General features: G+C 45.1%; 1 protein-coding gene across 1 annotated transcript; it reads left to right on the top strand.

Annotated features, from left to right (window-relative positions):
* The first annotated feature begins 11,084 nt into the window (after window positions 1–11,084).
* LOC123381905 (keratin-associated protein 4-2-like) lies at window positions 11,085–11,921 on the top strand. The gene has a single exon (XM_045044468.1). The coding sequence runs from the start codon at window positions 11,158–11,160 to the stop codon at window positions 11,752–11,754; it is 597 nt and encodes a 198-aa protein (XP_044900403.1). The 5' UTR covers window positions 11,085–11,157; the 3' UTR covers window positions 11,755–11,921.
* Window positions 11,922–14,644: the final 2,723 nt, after the last annotated feature.

Genomic DNA, 14,644 nt, shown 5'->3' with positions numbered 1-14,644 from the left:
AGGTCGACCTGACACCAGTGTTCCAAGTCTCAGTAACAGTGCCTTCAAACATTTCCCTATGATATGAACGGTCACTGGGTGACACCGTGGGCTCTCGACCTTATTCTCCGCTGAACCACTGAATCTTTTCATAGGATGCTGTTGCTTCTCACAGCTTGTACACACTTGGTTTTAGACTTCCTGTGTCCAATTCCTGAAAGATCATGTATCCCGAGGGACAGGAGACACTCCCACGAATAAAACAGCTCACCATGTTAGGAAGTGTCTCTCTCAAGGAGGCTATGCTTGAGGTGGACCGCACCAAACTGCGATTCTCACGTTGCATTCAAAACACCAGAGCCTACAACGGGTATTCCTGCATAAGTACTGCATAAGGAAGGAGGTGCTCTCAGGAGACCCAGTGCAAAGCGGAGTCAGCACAGGGTAGTAAAAGAAGCTAAGACAAAGGGTGCTTTCGTTTCAACTCCACCCCCGTATTCTGACCCACAGATGAGGGGTGTGTACTGGGCCATGGACTTGCTCGTCACAGGGGCTAAGGGGTTAGGCCATGGTACTCCTACATCACTTTCACTACGTTTTGACATCCTCTGATGGGTGGAAAGGATGGAGAGGAAGAACTCCAGGTGTCCCCCACCCCAGAGGCTGAGACCCTTACCTACAGTGTGTGATCAGTGTGAGCCACTCATAGTCCATACTCACACTACCTTGTGGATGAGGGCACATATGGCAAAGAGCATCAGGATGGGATATTGTATACCTACCCCTGGTTCTGCTCATGTCTGTGGATTTCTCTCATTAACCTTGCGCCATGTGGTTTGTCCCAGTTTCTGTAAAAACCTACAACATGAGGGTTAGAGGGCAGGTCCTCTCTTCCTTTAGCTTCCTTGCCTGGTGTTGTGACCAAGGTCCCCATCCCTGAGAGTTCTGAACCCATGGGTCCTATGTCCTCTTCAGGCTACACTACTGGCCCATCTGCAGTGAATGCCGGGAATAGGAACGCCACAAATGTCCCTGCAGATCACCTGAATGCTAAAAATATTCCCTGTGGCCCCTGTAGCTCCTAACGTTGACCGCTGCCTTCCTGGCACTAGAAACCCAAAGGGATGAGGTGGCAGCCAGAATTTTACTTCCAATCAGAACTACCCACGTGCCTTCCAATGAGCTTTCCTGTCTCAGACCTGAGACCTCTAGAGGCACACAGCCTACAATTATCGTAGGAGGAGGCACAAATTCCCCCTAGTGGACCATTCAGATGAAGGTAATGGGGAAAGTTCTCCTTTAACTCTCACACCTAGATCAAGGTATTTAAATAGGGGACATAAAGGATCGTGGGTATCCAGCAGTGAGTTCAACTGAGATCCCATGTCCAACAGCCTGCAAACCCATGAGCATTCTAGCTTCCGCTGAACCAATGGCCATAGACTTCTGGAAGAAGGATGAAAGAATTTCTACGATATGTACTCGTGCAGCCCTTCAACCCAGAGGACTGGCCTCTCCATTTGTAGGTTAATGGCTTCTAGGTCTGCTAATAGCCTGACTCTGCCAACTGTGTCAGGGAACATGACTTTCCATTGGATCAATGACCTCAGCCTTTGTTCTTTATTCTTATCTTCTTTTAATTCCACACACACACACACACACACACACACACACACACACACACACCCCTATATAAGGAATAAGGAATATAAGAAATATAAGGAATGAAGACCTTGGTCACTGTGCCAGGCAAGTCAGCTAAGGAGCAGAGAAGCTGACCATTAACTCTCTACTTGTAGGTTTTTATAGAAACTGTGACAAACCACCTGGAGCAAGGTTAATGACAGAAATGCACAGACATGGGCAGAACCAGGGGTAGGTGTACATGTCTGTGTGTGTTTGTATGTGTGTGTGTGTGTGCGCACGTGCGCACGTGCGTGTAGGCTTTTGGGTACATGAGGGTGAAACTGAGTTCGTTGCCTATATCCTATTATGAGGGAAACCATGCTCTATTATCCATATTGATAGATCCCTGAGGGTCACATATCATTCTGCCCCCTTTGTCATTCCAACCGTGTTGGCAATCACATAATGATACCCACATTACTTCCTACAATTAAGTCCTGCACATGACTCAGTCATTCAGAGCTATGACCATCCCCATTCTTCCCAGGGAGCACAGTTTGGTCACAGTATTCCCTACCACAACCTCCAACTTTAGACAATAGGCACTCCTCTCCCAAGATGCTGCTGACACCGGTACTTCATGAGTCCCTAATAGCGTGATAAAGAGAGTGCCCCAGACCCTCCTAGGGAATGGCTACGTGGGCTTTGTGACCTTATGACTATACCCATTTTAGCATTTCTATTTCTCTCTGCACCTTCTGATCCCTCCCTTCTCACCTGTGTGGGCCGTGGCCCTAGATAAATCTATACCAGTTACCTACTGTTATGTAACATTACCTAAAAATTTAGTAGCTCAGAGTGACACTCAAATTTATTTTCTCTCTTTCTGTGGATCCAAAATCCAGGTACGGCCCACCCAGACTCTCCATTTCGTAGGGTTTCACAAGTCTGCACTCAAAGTGCTGGCTGGCACCAGGGTTTCATCTAGGTATGGTCTGGGGAAGAATCCACTTCCAAGGTCACTTATGTGGTCATTGGCAGGATTCAATTCCTCGCAGTCCACAGGAGGGAGGACCTCACTTCCTTGCTGGTCGTCGAATGAGACTGCGCTCAGGTCTCTGCTGCAAGGATCTCTCCCACATAGCGCCTGGCTTCATCAAAGCCAGTGAGAGAGGGAGAAAGAGTTGGCATTAAAATGAAAATCACAATCATTTGTAACTCAGTCACTCGATGTTGTCCTATCCTGTGGGTAGAAGCAAGTTACTCAAGGGGAGGAAATTACATGAGACTCTGAACACCAAGAGGCTGAAATTATTGGGCCACCATAATTGAGTGAAAGAATCCAAACACATATATACTAAGATTTCCTTATATAAAATGTGAAAACATTTAAAAGCAAACTCTATTGTTTCGGGGTCATACCTAGGTTATAAAACTGTAAAGAAAATAGATGAAATAGTTACTTGAGGAATCAGCATAGTAGCCATCTATAAGATAGAAGGAGAATTATGACCAAGAAAAGACATAGGAAGAGCCATCTTGAGAGCAGTGTTCTATTTCTCGACTCAAGTGTTGTGTATAGAGACGATTTGCTCCATAATGATTTTTGTATTTATATGTTTTACACGTTTTAGTATATGTATGTTTTCCACAATATGAAATTTTTTTGAAAACCAGGAGGAACTCAATTTCTTACTCTGTTTATGTTATTAAAAATGATGAGCTTAAATGAAAGTTGGTTACCCTACCATGAAAGTAATTGGTAATAGCTATCACAAACCTTGGTACTTTGTTAGGACAGGTCTGATCTAGTGACACCTGCATCAACATTAGCATGTGCCAAGCTAAGTGGAGGACAGAACAGAAATTATACTATATTATCATTTGTTTGGAGTTCTAGATCAAAACAATGTGACGGTGAGAAATGTATTGAGACGGCAATTGCCTCTGGCATCAGGGAGTTTACTAAATGACAAGTGGGGACCTTTTGGTCTAAGGGCATGTTCTTCTTCTTGATAAATGTGGGGATTACATGGATGTGCATCAGTTTTTGAAAACGTAATACACTGGATGAATACAGTTAGGATTTGTGCATTCCAATGTGTGTAAATTTCATCTAAAATTTATACTAAATCGTAAAAGTAAGTGAGAAATGGTGACTACAATTATTTATGAATAAAATCTCTGTCTTTACTAAACTGTCATCTTGGCTAATTTGCCTAAAACACAACTCTTTACTTAAATTACACTACTATTCCCACCTTTGATGTAACTGTTTCAAATTTTATTAAAGTTGTGTGTGTGTGTGTGTGTGTGTGTGTGTGTGTGTGTGTGTGTGTGTTTAATCTTTTCAGTTAACTGTAAATACCTGGGTAGGAGACTCCACATCACATCTGTAATGCCAGTAACTGTCAATGTGTCTATCTCAACAAATCCACTCAACATACATGCTTTAAAACCTGGCAGTAATTTGAGAGAGGCACTTCCCCAATGCTAAAATGAACAGAACAAAGTAGTAGGTCTCTATGTGTGGTCTTCCCGGATGTGTCTCAACCATATGTAATAAGTCTTTCAAAAGACTTGCTGTGTGCTATGTTGGACTATCACAAAATGGAGAATAAGCAGAAATAGTAACTAAAAGAACCCGAATTGACTACATTCCATTCACATTTGAAATAGATCCAAAAACTGTTTGCTGTAGATTTGCCAGCAAAAGGTAAATCCTCAGGAGAGGAACTTGCTGAATATTCAAACTTGTCTGTTTTTTTCCAGAATTGATGCAGAATAATTTTATTAAGAATAAGATAAGAAACAGGGAGAAGATGGAGGCGTAGGAGTACGCTGGGCTCACCTCGTCCGGCTGATCACTTAGATTCCACCCACACCTGCCTAAATAACCCAGCAAACCACCAGAAGACTAGCAGAATGGACTCTCTGGAGCCAAGCATAGACAAGAGGCCCACGGAAGAGGGTAGGAAGGGCGGAGAGGCGGGACGGGCTGCACGGACTGGCGAGAGGTAGCCGGGGTGGTGGAGGGGAAGCCCGCCCGGCAAGGCAGAGCCCCCGAGTCTGGCTTGCAAAAGCGGAGGGGCCGGACTGCATGAGTTCTGACAGCCAGCGGGACTGAACATCCGGCATGTTATAAGTCAACAGCTCTGCTCGGAGAGAGGGAGGGCGAGAGGACACCGGGAGGGAGAGGTGTTGAGCCCTGGAAGACAAGAGCTCAGCTCCGCGGTGAACCAAGGCGCTGGCCAGCGCCATCTCCCTCTCCCATCCCCCAGCCAAAACCCCAAAGGGAACCAGTTCACCGAACTTGCTTGCACCGCACAAACACCCAGCGCTGTGCTTCTGTGGATCCATCCCTCGGACGGGTCACCCTCCCTCCCTGGTGCTTCAGGGCCCCTCCCTCAGGGGACCACCGACAGCAAAGCGAGCTGAGCCCGCCCCTCCCGCCCCTGTGCACCTTGCGGATCCACCCCGGTTAATACGCCAGATCCCATGAAAGCAGCACCACAAGCCTGGCAGTGTGCAAGTAGCCCACACAGGGGCCACTCCACTCCACAGTGAGTCCTGCCCCTGGGCGAGGGGAAGATAAGGTACACACCAGTCTGACTGTGGCCCCAGCGGTGGGCTGGGGACAGACATCTGGTCTGACTGCGGCCCCGCCCACCAACACAAGTTACTCCAGACAGCACAGGGGAAGTGCCCTGCAGTTCCGCACCACCCCAGGGACTATCCAAAATGACGAAACGGAAGAATTCTCCTCAAAAGAAACTCCAGGAAGTAGCAACAGCTAACGAATTGATCAAAAACGATTTAAGCAATATAGCGGAAAGAGAATTTAGAATAATAGTCCTAAAACTCATCGCTGGGCTTGAAAAAAGTGTAGAGGACAGCAGAGAATCTATTGCTACAGAGATCAAGGGACTAAGAAATAGTCAGGAGGAGCTAAATAATGCTATAAATGAGGTGCAAAATAAAAGGGAGGCGACCACAGCTCGGATTGAATAGGCAGAGGAGAGAACAGGTGAATTAGAAGATAAAATTATGGAAAAAGAGGAAGCTGAGAAAAAGAGATAAAAAAGTCCAGGAGTATGAGGGGAGAATTAGAGAACTAAGTGATGCAATAAAACGCAACAATATCCGTATACTAGGAATTCCAGAAGAGGAAGACAGAGAGAAAGGGGCTGAAGGTGTAATTGAAGAAATCATAGCTGAGAACTTCCCTGATCTGGGGAAGGAAAAAGGCACTGAAATCCAAGAGGCACAGAGAACTCACTTCAGACGTAACTTGAATCGATCTTCTGCACGACGTATCATAGTGAAACTGGCAAAACACAAGGAGAAAGAGAAAATTCTGAAAGCAGCTAGGGATAAACACGCTCTAACATATAAAGGGAGACCGATAAGACTAGTGACAGACCTGTCTACTGAAACTTGGCAGGCCAGAAAGGAATGGCAGGAAATCTTCAATGTGATGAACGGAAAAAATATGCAGCCGAGAATCCTTTATCCGGCAAGTCTGTCCTTTGGAATAGAAGGAGAAATAAACGTCTTCCCAAACAAACAAAAACTGAAGGAATTCATCACCACTAAACCAGCCCTACAAGAGATCCTAAAGGGGATTCTGTGAGTGAAATGTTCAAGGACCACAAAGTACCAGAGATATCACTACAAGCATGAAACCTACAGACATCATGATGACCCTAAACCCATGTCTTTCTATAATAACACTAAATGTCAATGGACTAAATGCTCCAACCAGAAGACATAGGGTATCAGAATGGATAAAAACAACAAAACAAAACAAAACAAAACAAAACAAAACAAAACAAAACAAAACAAGACCCATCTATTTGCTGTCTAGAAGAGACTCATTTTAAACCTGAGAAGATCTTCAGATTGAAAGTGAGGGGATGGAGAACTATCTATCATGCTACTGGAAGTCAAAAGAAAGCTGGAGTAGCCATACTTACATCAGACAAACTAGACTTTAAATTAAAGGCCGTAACAAGAGATGAAGAAGGGCATTATGTAATAATTTCAGGGTCTATCCATCAGGAAGAGCCAACAATTATAAATGTCTATGCACTGAATATGGGAGCCCCCAAATATATAAAACAATTAATCACAAACATAAGCAACTTTATTGATAAGAATGTGGTCATTGCAGGGGACTTTAACACTCCACTTACAGTAACGGATAGATCATCTAGACACAGGACCAGAAAAGAAACAAGGGCCCTGAATGATACATTGGATCAGACGGACTTAACAGATATATTTAGAACTCTGCATCCCAAAGCAACAGAATATACTTTCTTCTCGAATGCACGTGGAACATTCTCCAAGATAGATCACATACTGGCTCACAAAACAGCCCTTCATAAGTATAAAAGACTTGAGATCATACCGTGCACACTTTCAGACCACAATGCTATGAATCTTGAAATCAACCACAGGAAAAAGTCTGGAAAACCTCCAAAAGCATAGGGGTTAAAGAACACCTTACTAAAGAATGAATGGGTCAACCAGGCAATCAGAGAAGAAATTAAAAACTATACGGAAACAAACGAAAATGAAAATATAACAATACAAACGCTTTGGGACACAGCGAAGGCAGTCCTGAGAGGAAAATACATCACAATCCAGGCCTATCTCAAGAAACAAGAAAAATCCCAAATACAAAATCTAACAGCACACCTAAAGGAAACAGAAGCAGAACAGCAAAGACACCCCAAACCCAGCAGAAGAAGAGAAATAATAAAGAGCACAGCAGAAATAAACAATATAGAATCTAAAAAGACTGTACAGCAGATCAATGAAACCAAGTGTTGGTTTCTTGAAAAAATAAACAAAATTGATAAACCTCCAGCCAGGCTTCTCAAAAAGAAAAGGGAGATCATCCAAATAGACAAAATCGTGAATGAAAATGGAATTATTACAACCAATCCCTCAGAAATACAAGCAATTATCAGGGAATACTATGAAAAATACTATGTCCTGCCAACACACTGGACAACCTGGAGGAAATGGACAAATTCCTAAGCACCCACACACTTCCCAAACTCAAACAGGAAGAAATAGAAAACTTGAACAGACCCATAACCAGCAAAGAAATTGAATCAGCTATCAAAAATCTCCCAACAAATAAGAGTCCAGGACCAGATGCCTACCCAGGGGAATTCTACCAGACATTCAAAGCAGAGATAATACCTGTCCTTCTCAACCTATTCCAAAAAATAGAAAGGGAAGGGAAACTTCCAGCATTACTCTGATTCCTAAACCAGACAGAGACCCAGCAAAAAAAAAAAAAAGAAAACTACAGGCCAATATCCCTGATGAATATGGATGCAAAAATTGTCAATAAGATACTAGCAAATCGAATTCAACAGCACATAAAAAGAATTATTCACCATGATCAAGTGGGATTCATTCCTGGGCTGCAGGGCTGATTTAACATTTGCAAATCAATCAATGTGATACATCCCATTAATAAAAGACAAGAACCATATGATCCTGTGCATCGATGCAGAAAAGGGATTTGACAAAATTCAGCATCCTTTCTTAATTAAAAACCCTCGAGAAAGTCGGGATAGAAGGAACATACCTAAACATCATAAAAGCCATCTATGAAAAGCCCACAGCTAATATCATCCTCAATGGGGAAACACTGAGAGCTTTCCCCCTGTGATCAGGAACACGACAGGGATGTCCACTCTCACCGCTGTTGTTTAACATAGTGTTGGAAGTGCTAGCATCAGCAATCAGACAACAAAAGGAAACATCAAACATCAAAACTGGCAACGATGAAGTCAAGCCTTCACTTTTTGCAATGACACGATATTATACATGGAAAACACGAAAGACTCCACCAAAAGTCTGCTAGAACTGATACATGAATTCAGCAAAGTCGCAGGATACAAACTCAATGTACAGAAATCAGTTGCATTCTTATACACTAATAATGAAGCAACAGAAAGACAAATAAACAAACTGATCCCATTCACAACTGCACCAAGAAGCATAAAATACCTAGGAATAAACCTACACAAAGATGTAAAAGATCTGTCTGCTGAAAACTATAGAAAGCTTATGAAGAAAATTGAAGAAGATATCAAGAAATGGAAAAACATTCCTTGCTCATGGATTGAAAGAATAAATATTGTTAAAATGTCAATACTACCCAAAGCTATGTACACATTCAATGGAATCCCAATCAAAATTGCACCAGCATTCTTCCCGAAGCTAGAACAAGCAATCCTAAAATGTGTATGGAACCACAAAAGGCCCCGAATAGCCAAAGTAATTTTGAAGAAGAAGACCAAAGCGGGAGCCATCACAATCCCAGACTTTAGCCTCTACTACAAAGCTATAATCATCAAGACAGCACGGTATGGGCACAAAAACAGACACATAGACCAATGGAATAGAATAGAAACCCCAGAATTAGACCCACAAAAGTATGGCCAACTAACCTTTGACAAAGCAGGAAAGAACATCCAACGGAAAAAAGACAGTCTCTTTAACAAATGGTGCTGGGAGAACTCAACAGCAACATGCAGAAGGATGAAACTAGACCACTTTCTTACACCATTCACAAAAATAAACTCAAAATGGATAAAGGACCAGAATGTGAGACAGGAAACCATCAAAACCCTAGAGGAGAAAGCGGGAGAACACCCCTCTGACCTCAGCCGCAGAAATTTCTTACTTGACACATCCCCAAAGGCAAAGGAATTAAAAGCAAAAATGAACTATTGGGACCTCATGAAGATAAAAAGCTTCTGCACTGCAAAGGAAACAATCAACAAAACTAAAAGGCAACCAACGGAATGGGAAAAGATATTTGCAAATGACATGTCGGACAAACGGCTAGTATCCAAAATCTATAAAGAGCTCACCAAACTCCACACCCGAAAAGCAAATAATCCAGTGAAGAAATGGGCAGAAAACATGAATAGACACTTCTCTAAAGAAGACACCCAGATGGCCAACAGACACATGAAAAGATGCTCAACGTCGCTCCTCATGAGGGAAACACAATCAAAACCGCACTGAGATACTACCTTACGCCAGTCAGAGTGGCAAAAAGGAACAAATCGGGAAACTATAGATGCTGGCGAGGATGTGGAGAAACGGGAACCCTCTTGCACTGTTGGTGGGAACGCAAACTGGTGCAGCCTCTCTGGAAAACAGTGTGGAGGTTCCTCAGAAAATTAAAAATAGATCTACCCTATGACCCAGCAATAGCACTGCTAGGAATTTACCCAAGGGATACAGGAGTGCTGATGCACAGGGGCACTTGTACCCCAATGTTTATAGCAGCACTTTCAACAATAGCCAAATTATGGAAAGAGCCTTTAAATGTCCACCAACTGATGAAAGGATAAAGAATTTATGGTTTATATACACAACGGAATACTACGTGGCAATGAGAAAGAATGAAATATGCCCTTTTGTGGCAACATGGATGGAACTGGAGAGTATTATGCGAAGTGAAAAGAGTGTTATGCTAAGTGAAATAAGTCATACAAAGACAGATACCATATGTTTTCACTCTTATGTGGATCCTGAGAAACTTACCAGAAGACCATGGGGGAGGGGAAGGGAAAAAGAAAGGTTAGAGAGGGAGGGAGCCAAAAGATAAGAGACTCTTAAAAACTGAGAACAAACTGAGGGTTGATGGGGGGGTGGGGGATGGGAGGGAGGGGTGGGTTCGTGATGGGTATTAAGGAGGGCACCTGTTGGGATGAGCACTGGGTGTTGTATGGAAACCAATTTGACAACAAATTTCATATTAAAAAAAGAGTAAGAAACAAAAGTAAAGCAATGTCTTCCACAAGATAAGAGCATCTGGAGAAATAAAACCAAACATACATGACACCAAGGTTAACACTTCATGAACCATGAAGCATGGCAGTGATGGGAACCATACAGATAATTGTCTGCCACGGTTGTAGGCTAGAGGACGTGATCCAAGGTAGAAACATCCAAAAAAACCCAGTCCAGTGGCTAGAAATCGGCAACGTCATACAAATATACAGCTGTCCCCTTTGCTCCAAACTGCCGCCATAAAGAGGGCCTTTTCTTCTTGTCACATGCAGATCATTACTCATGCCACTGACCATTGGAAGAAATGCACCACCAAAAATAGGACGGCCCTTATCCTACCTGCTAGGGGATACAGGAGGGAGAGTACGGAATGTAATTGCAAATGCCACCTATCACGTGACAGCCCACGGTGGAGGAAGATGAGGAGAAAGTGGTCAGGAAGATGCCAGTGGGTGTGAATCAGGAGGAAACACAGACCAGAGAGAATTCATCACATCGAGAAAAGAAATTTTGTTCCCCACAAGTTTAAACCATTACATGCACAAACATTATTGTGTAATCTGATAATTAGTTAATATTAGGTAAACAAACACAAGGAAGATGTGTTGACAACTCACCATGGACGGGCAGTATATAAGAGGCCATGGCACGAGGAGACATCAGACTCAAGCCCCTACTCTCCTGGAAACCATCCCAGAACCTCCACCCTCTGACACCATGGTCAACTCGTGTTGTGGCTCCGTCTGCTCTGACCAGGGCTGTGGCCAGGAGACTTGTTGCCGCCCCAGCTGCTGCCAGACCACCTGCTGCAGGACCACCTGCTGTCGCCCCAGCTGCTGTGGCTCCAGCTGCTGCCGCCCCTGCTGTGGGGGTTCCAGCTGCTGTGGCTCCAGCTGCTGCCAGCCTTGCTGCCGCCCCACCTGCTGCCAGACCACCTGCTGCAGGACCACTTGCTGCCGCCCCAGCTGCTGTGGTTCCAGCTGCTGCAGGCCCAGCTGCTGCATCTCTAGCTGCTGCCGGCCCTGCTGTGGGGGTTCCAGCTGCTGTGGCTCCAGCTGCTGCCAGCCCTGCTGCCGCCCCACCTGCTGCCAGACCACCTGCTGCCGGACCACCTGCTGCCGCCCCACCTGCTGTGTGTCCAGCTGCTGCCGCCCCTGCTGTGGGGGTTCCAGCGGCTGTGGCTCGAATTGCTGTGGCTCCAGCTGCTGCCAGCCTTGCTGCCGCCCCACCTGCTGCCAGACCACCTGCTGCCGGACCACCTGCTGCCGCCCCACCTGCTGTGTGTCCAGCTGCTGCCGCCCCAGCTGTTGCTAGACCCCCTGCCACCACCCACCAACCTGCTCTAGTGGCTCTTGCTGCTGCTGAGTGCCCTGACCTGCACCCTGCTGTTTTCGTCAGCCAACCTCCTTCATGTCGTCCAACTGGGAGCTGAATCATGTGAGGCCAACTGTAAAACCTCAGTTCCCAGTGATTTTTCAATGGTTGGCCTTGGAATATACCTCCCTACCGCCCACTCCCTCCTCACCTCCTTGTTACTAACTCCACCGCAAATCACTACAAAGATTGTATTATCTGATATAGGTTAACGTGCCACTCTGATTGATGTATCAGCTACTGCCAGATTTTCTGATATGGAGATGTTTCTGTACGTCAAATAAATCTTGATTTTCCAGGCATAAATATAAGAAATCGTGTCTCATTCTTTTTCCTTCTTCAATGGTCACCCTTAGCTGTCAGGTCTTCTACTATTCTCTGCACAACGAGCAGGTCATAGCAGGCGATTTCAGGACTTTCACTTCTATCACCTCGGCGCTTCCCACGCTAACAGTTTAGGACGGTGCCTTGCAGCAAGCACCTGGAACTCTCTGTGGAGGGCTCGGTCTACGTGAAGGAACGTTTATCACAGGACAGAGCAGGGAAGGCAAGTGCCTGGGAGAAGCGTTTGAAAGGTGGCCAGTAGTTGGTGGATAAGTGCTCTAGCCTCTTTCCCCTTGAGTGGGCGTGTGAGACCAGAGGGCCTCAGTAGCACTGAACGAACCCCCGATGCCCACAGGACTCACCTGCTCTTGAAATCAACCTGGATTGGTTTCCACCCTTCCCTGGATCACTTCACAGTATCCCTAGAGCACTACTTGGGACCACCTCCCGGACAATCTACTTGGTCTCAAGCCTCTGTTTTGAGCTCCGACCCTGAGGTCGACCTGACACCAGGGTTCCTAGTCTCAGTAACAGTGCCTTCAAACATTTCCCTATGATATGAACGGTCACTGGGTGACACTGTGGGCTCTCGACCTCATTCTCCGCTGAACCACTGAATCTTTTCATAGGATGTTGTTTCTTCTCACAGTTTGTGCACACTTGGTTTTAGACTTCCTGTGTCCAATTCTTGGAAGATCATATATCCCAAAGGACTGCCGACACTCCCACCAATAAAACAGCTCACCATGTTAGGAAGTGTCTCTCTCAAGGAGGCTATGCTTGAGACGGACCACACCAAAATGTGATTCTCACGTTGCATTCAAAATACCAGAGCCTACAACGGGTATTCCTGCATAAGTACTGCATGAGGAAGGAGGTGCTCTCAGGAGACCCAGTGCAAAGCGGAGTCAGCACAGGGTAGTAAAAGAAGCTAAGACAAAGGGTGCTTTCGGTTCAACTCCGCCCCCGTATTCTGACCCACACATGAGGGGTGTGTACTGGGCCACAGGCTTGCTCATCTTAGTGGAAAAAGCGCCTGGGCCTTTGTGCTCCTACGTCAACATCCTTTGGTGAGTGGAAAGGATGGAGAGCAAGAACTCCAGGTGTCCCCCACCCCAGAGCCTGAGACAGTTACCTGCAGATAGTGCGTGATCAGTGTGAACCACGCGTAGCCCACACTCAACTACCTTGTGGGTGAGGGCATGTATGGCAAAGAGAATCAGAATGGGATATCGTATACCTACTCCTGGTTCTGCCCATATCTATGCATTTCTCTCAGTAACCTTGCTCCAGGTCGTTTGCCACAGTTTCTATAAAAACCTAGAAGATGAGAGTTAATGGGCAGCTTCTGCGCTCCTTTAGCTGACTTGCCTGGTATAGTGACCATGGTCTCCCTTCCTGAGAGTTCTGAACCCATGGTTCCTGTGTCCTCTTCAGACTACAACTACTTGTCCATCTGCAGTGAATGTCAGGAATAGGAATACCACGAATGTCCCTGTAGATCACCTAAACATGTAATATGCTAAACATATTCCTTGTGGCTCCCATAGCTCCTATGTGTAGGCACTAGAAGTCCAAAAGGATAAGGTGGCAGCCGGAGGTTAATGCCACACAGAACTTTACCATGTCCCTTCCAGGTAGCTTTCCTGTCTTAGAGCCGAGACCTCTAGATGTTCACAGGCTACGATTATGGTAGAAGGTGGCATAAATTCTCCCCAGTGGATCACTGGGGTGAAGGTAGTGAGGAACCTTCTCCTTCAACTCTGACATTAGATCAAGGTGTTTAAATAGGAACCATGAACGATTGTACGTATCCAGTAGTGAGTTCAGCTCAGATCTCATCCGACAGCCTGCAAACACATGAGTATTCCTGTTTCTGCTGAACCAATGGCCATAGATTCCTTGAGTAAGGATGAAAGAAATTCTATGATATATACTTGTGCAGCCCTTCATCCTAGACGACTGGCCTCTTCATTTCTAGGTTAATGGTTTCTAGGTCTACTTAATAGCCTGACTCTGCAAACTCTGCCAGGGATCATGACTTTCCATTGGTTCATGGTCTCAGCCTTTGTTCTTTTATTCTTGTTCCTTTAAATGCACGCACACACCTATACTCTCTCTCTCTCTCTCTCTCTCTCTCTCTCTCTCTCTCTCTCTCTCTCCTATTAAGGTGTATCTGAGTTGGCTGCCTATATCCTATATGAGGGACATCATGCTTTATTATCCATATTGATAGATCCCTGAGGGTCACATATCATTCTGCCCCCTTTGTCATTCCAACCTTGTTGGCAATCACATAATGATACCCACACTACTTCCTACAATTAAGTCCTGCACATGACTCAGTCATTCAGAGCTATGACCATCCCCATTCTTCCTAGGGAGCACAGTTTGGTCACAGTATTCCCTACCACAACCTCCAACTTTAGACAATAGGCACTCCTCTCCCAAGATGCTGCTGACACCGGTACTTGATGAGTCCCTAATAGTGTGGTAAAGAGAGTGC

Source organism: Felis catus, chromosome E1, assembly GCF_018350175.1.
Source record: "Felis catus isolate Fca126 chromosome E1, F.catus_Fca126_mat1.0, whole genome shotgun sequence".
Taxonomy (NCBI): domain Eukaryota; kingdom Metazoa; phylum Chordata; class Mammalia; order Carnivora; family Felidae; genus Felis; species Felis catus.
The sequence above is the reverse complement of the archived record's forward strand: the minus strand, read 5'-3'. Positions and strand labels throughout refer to the sequence as shown.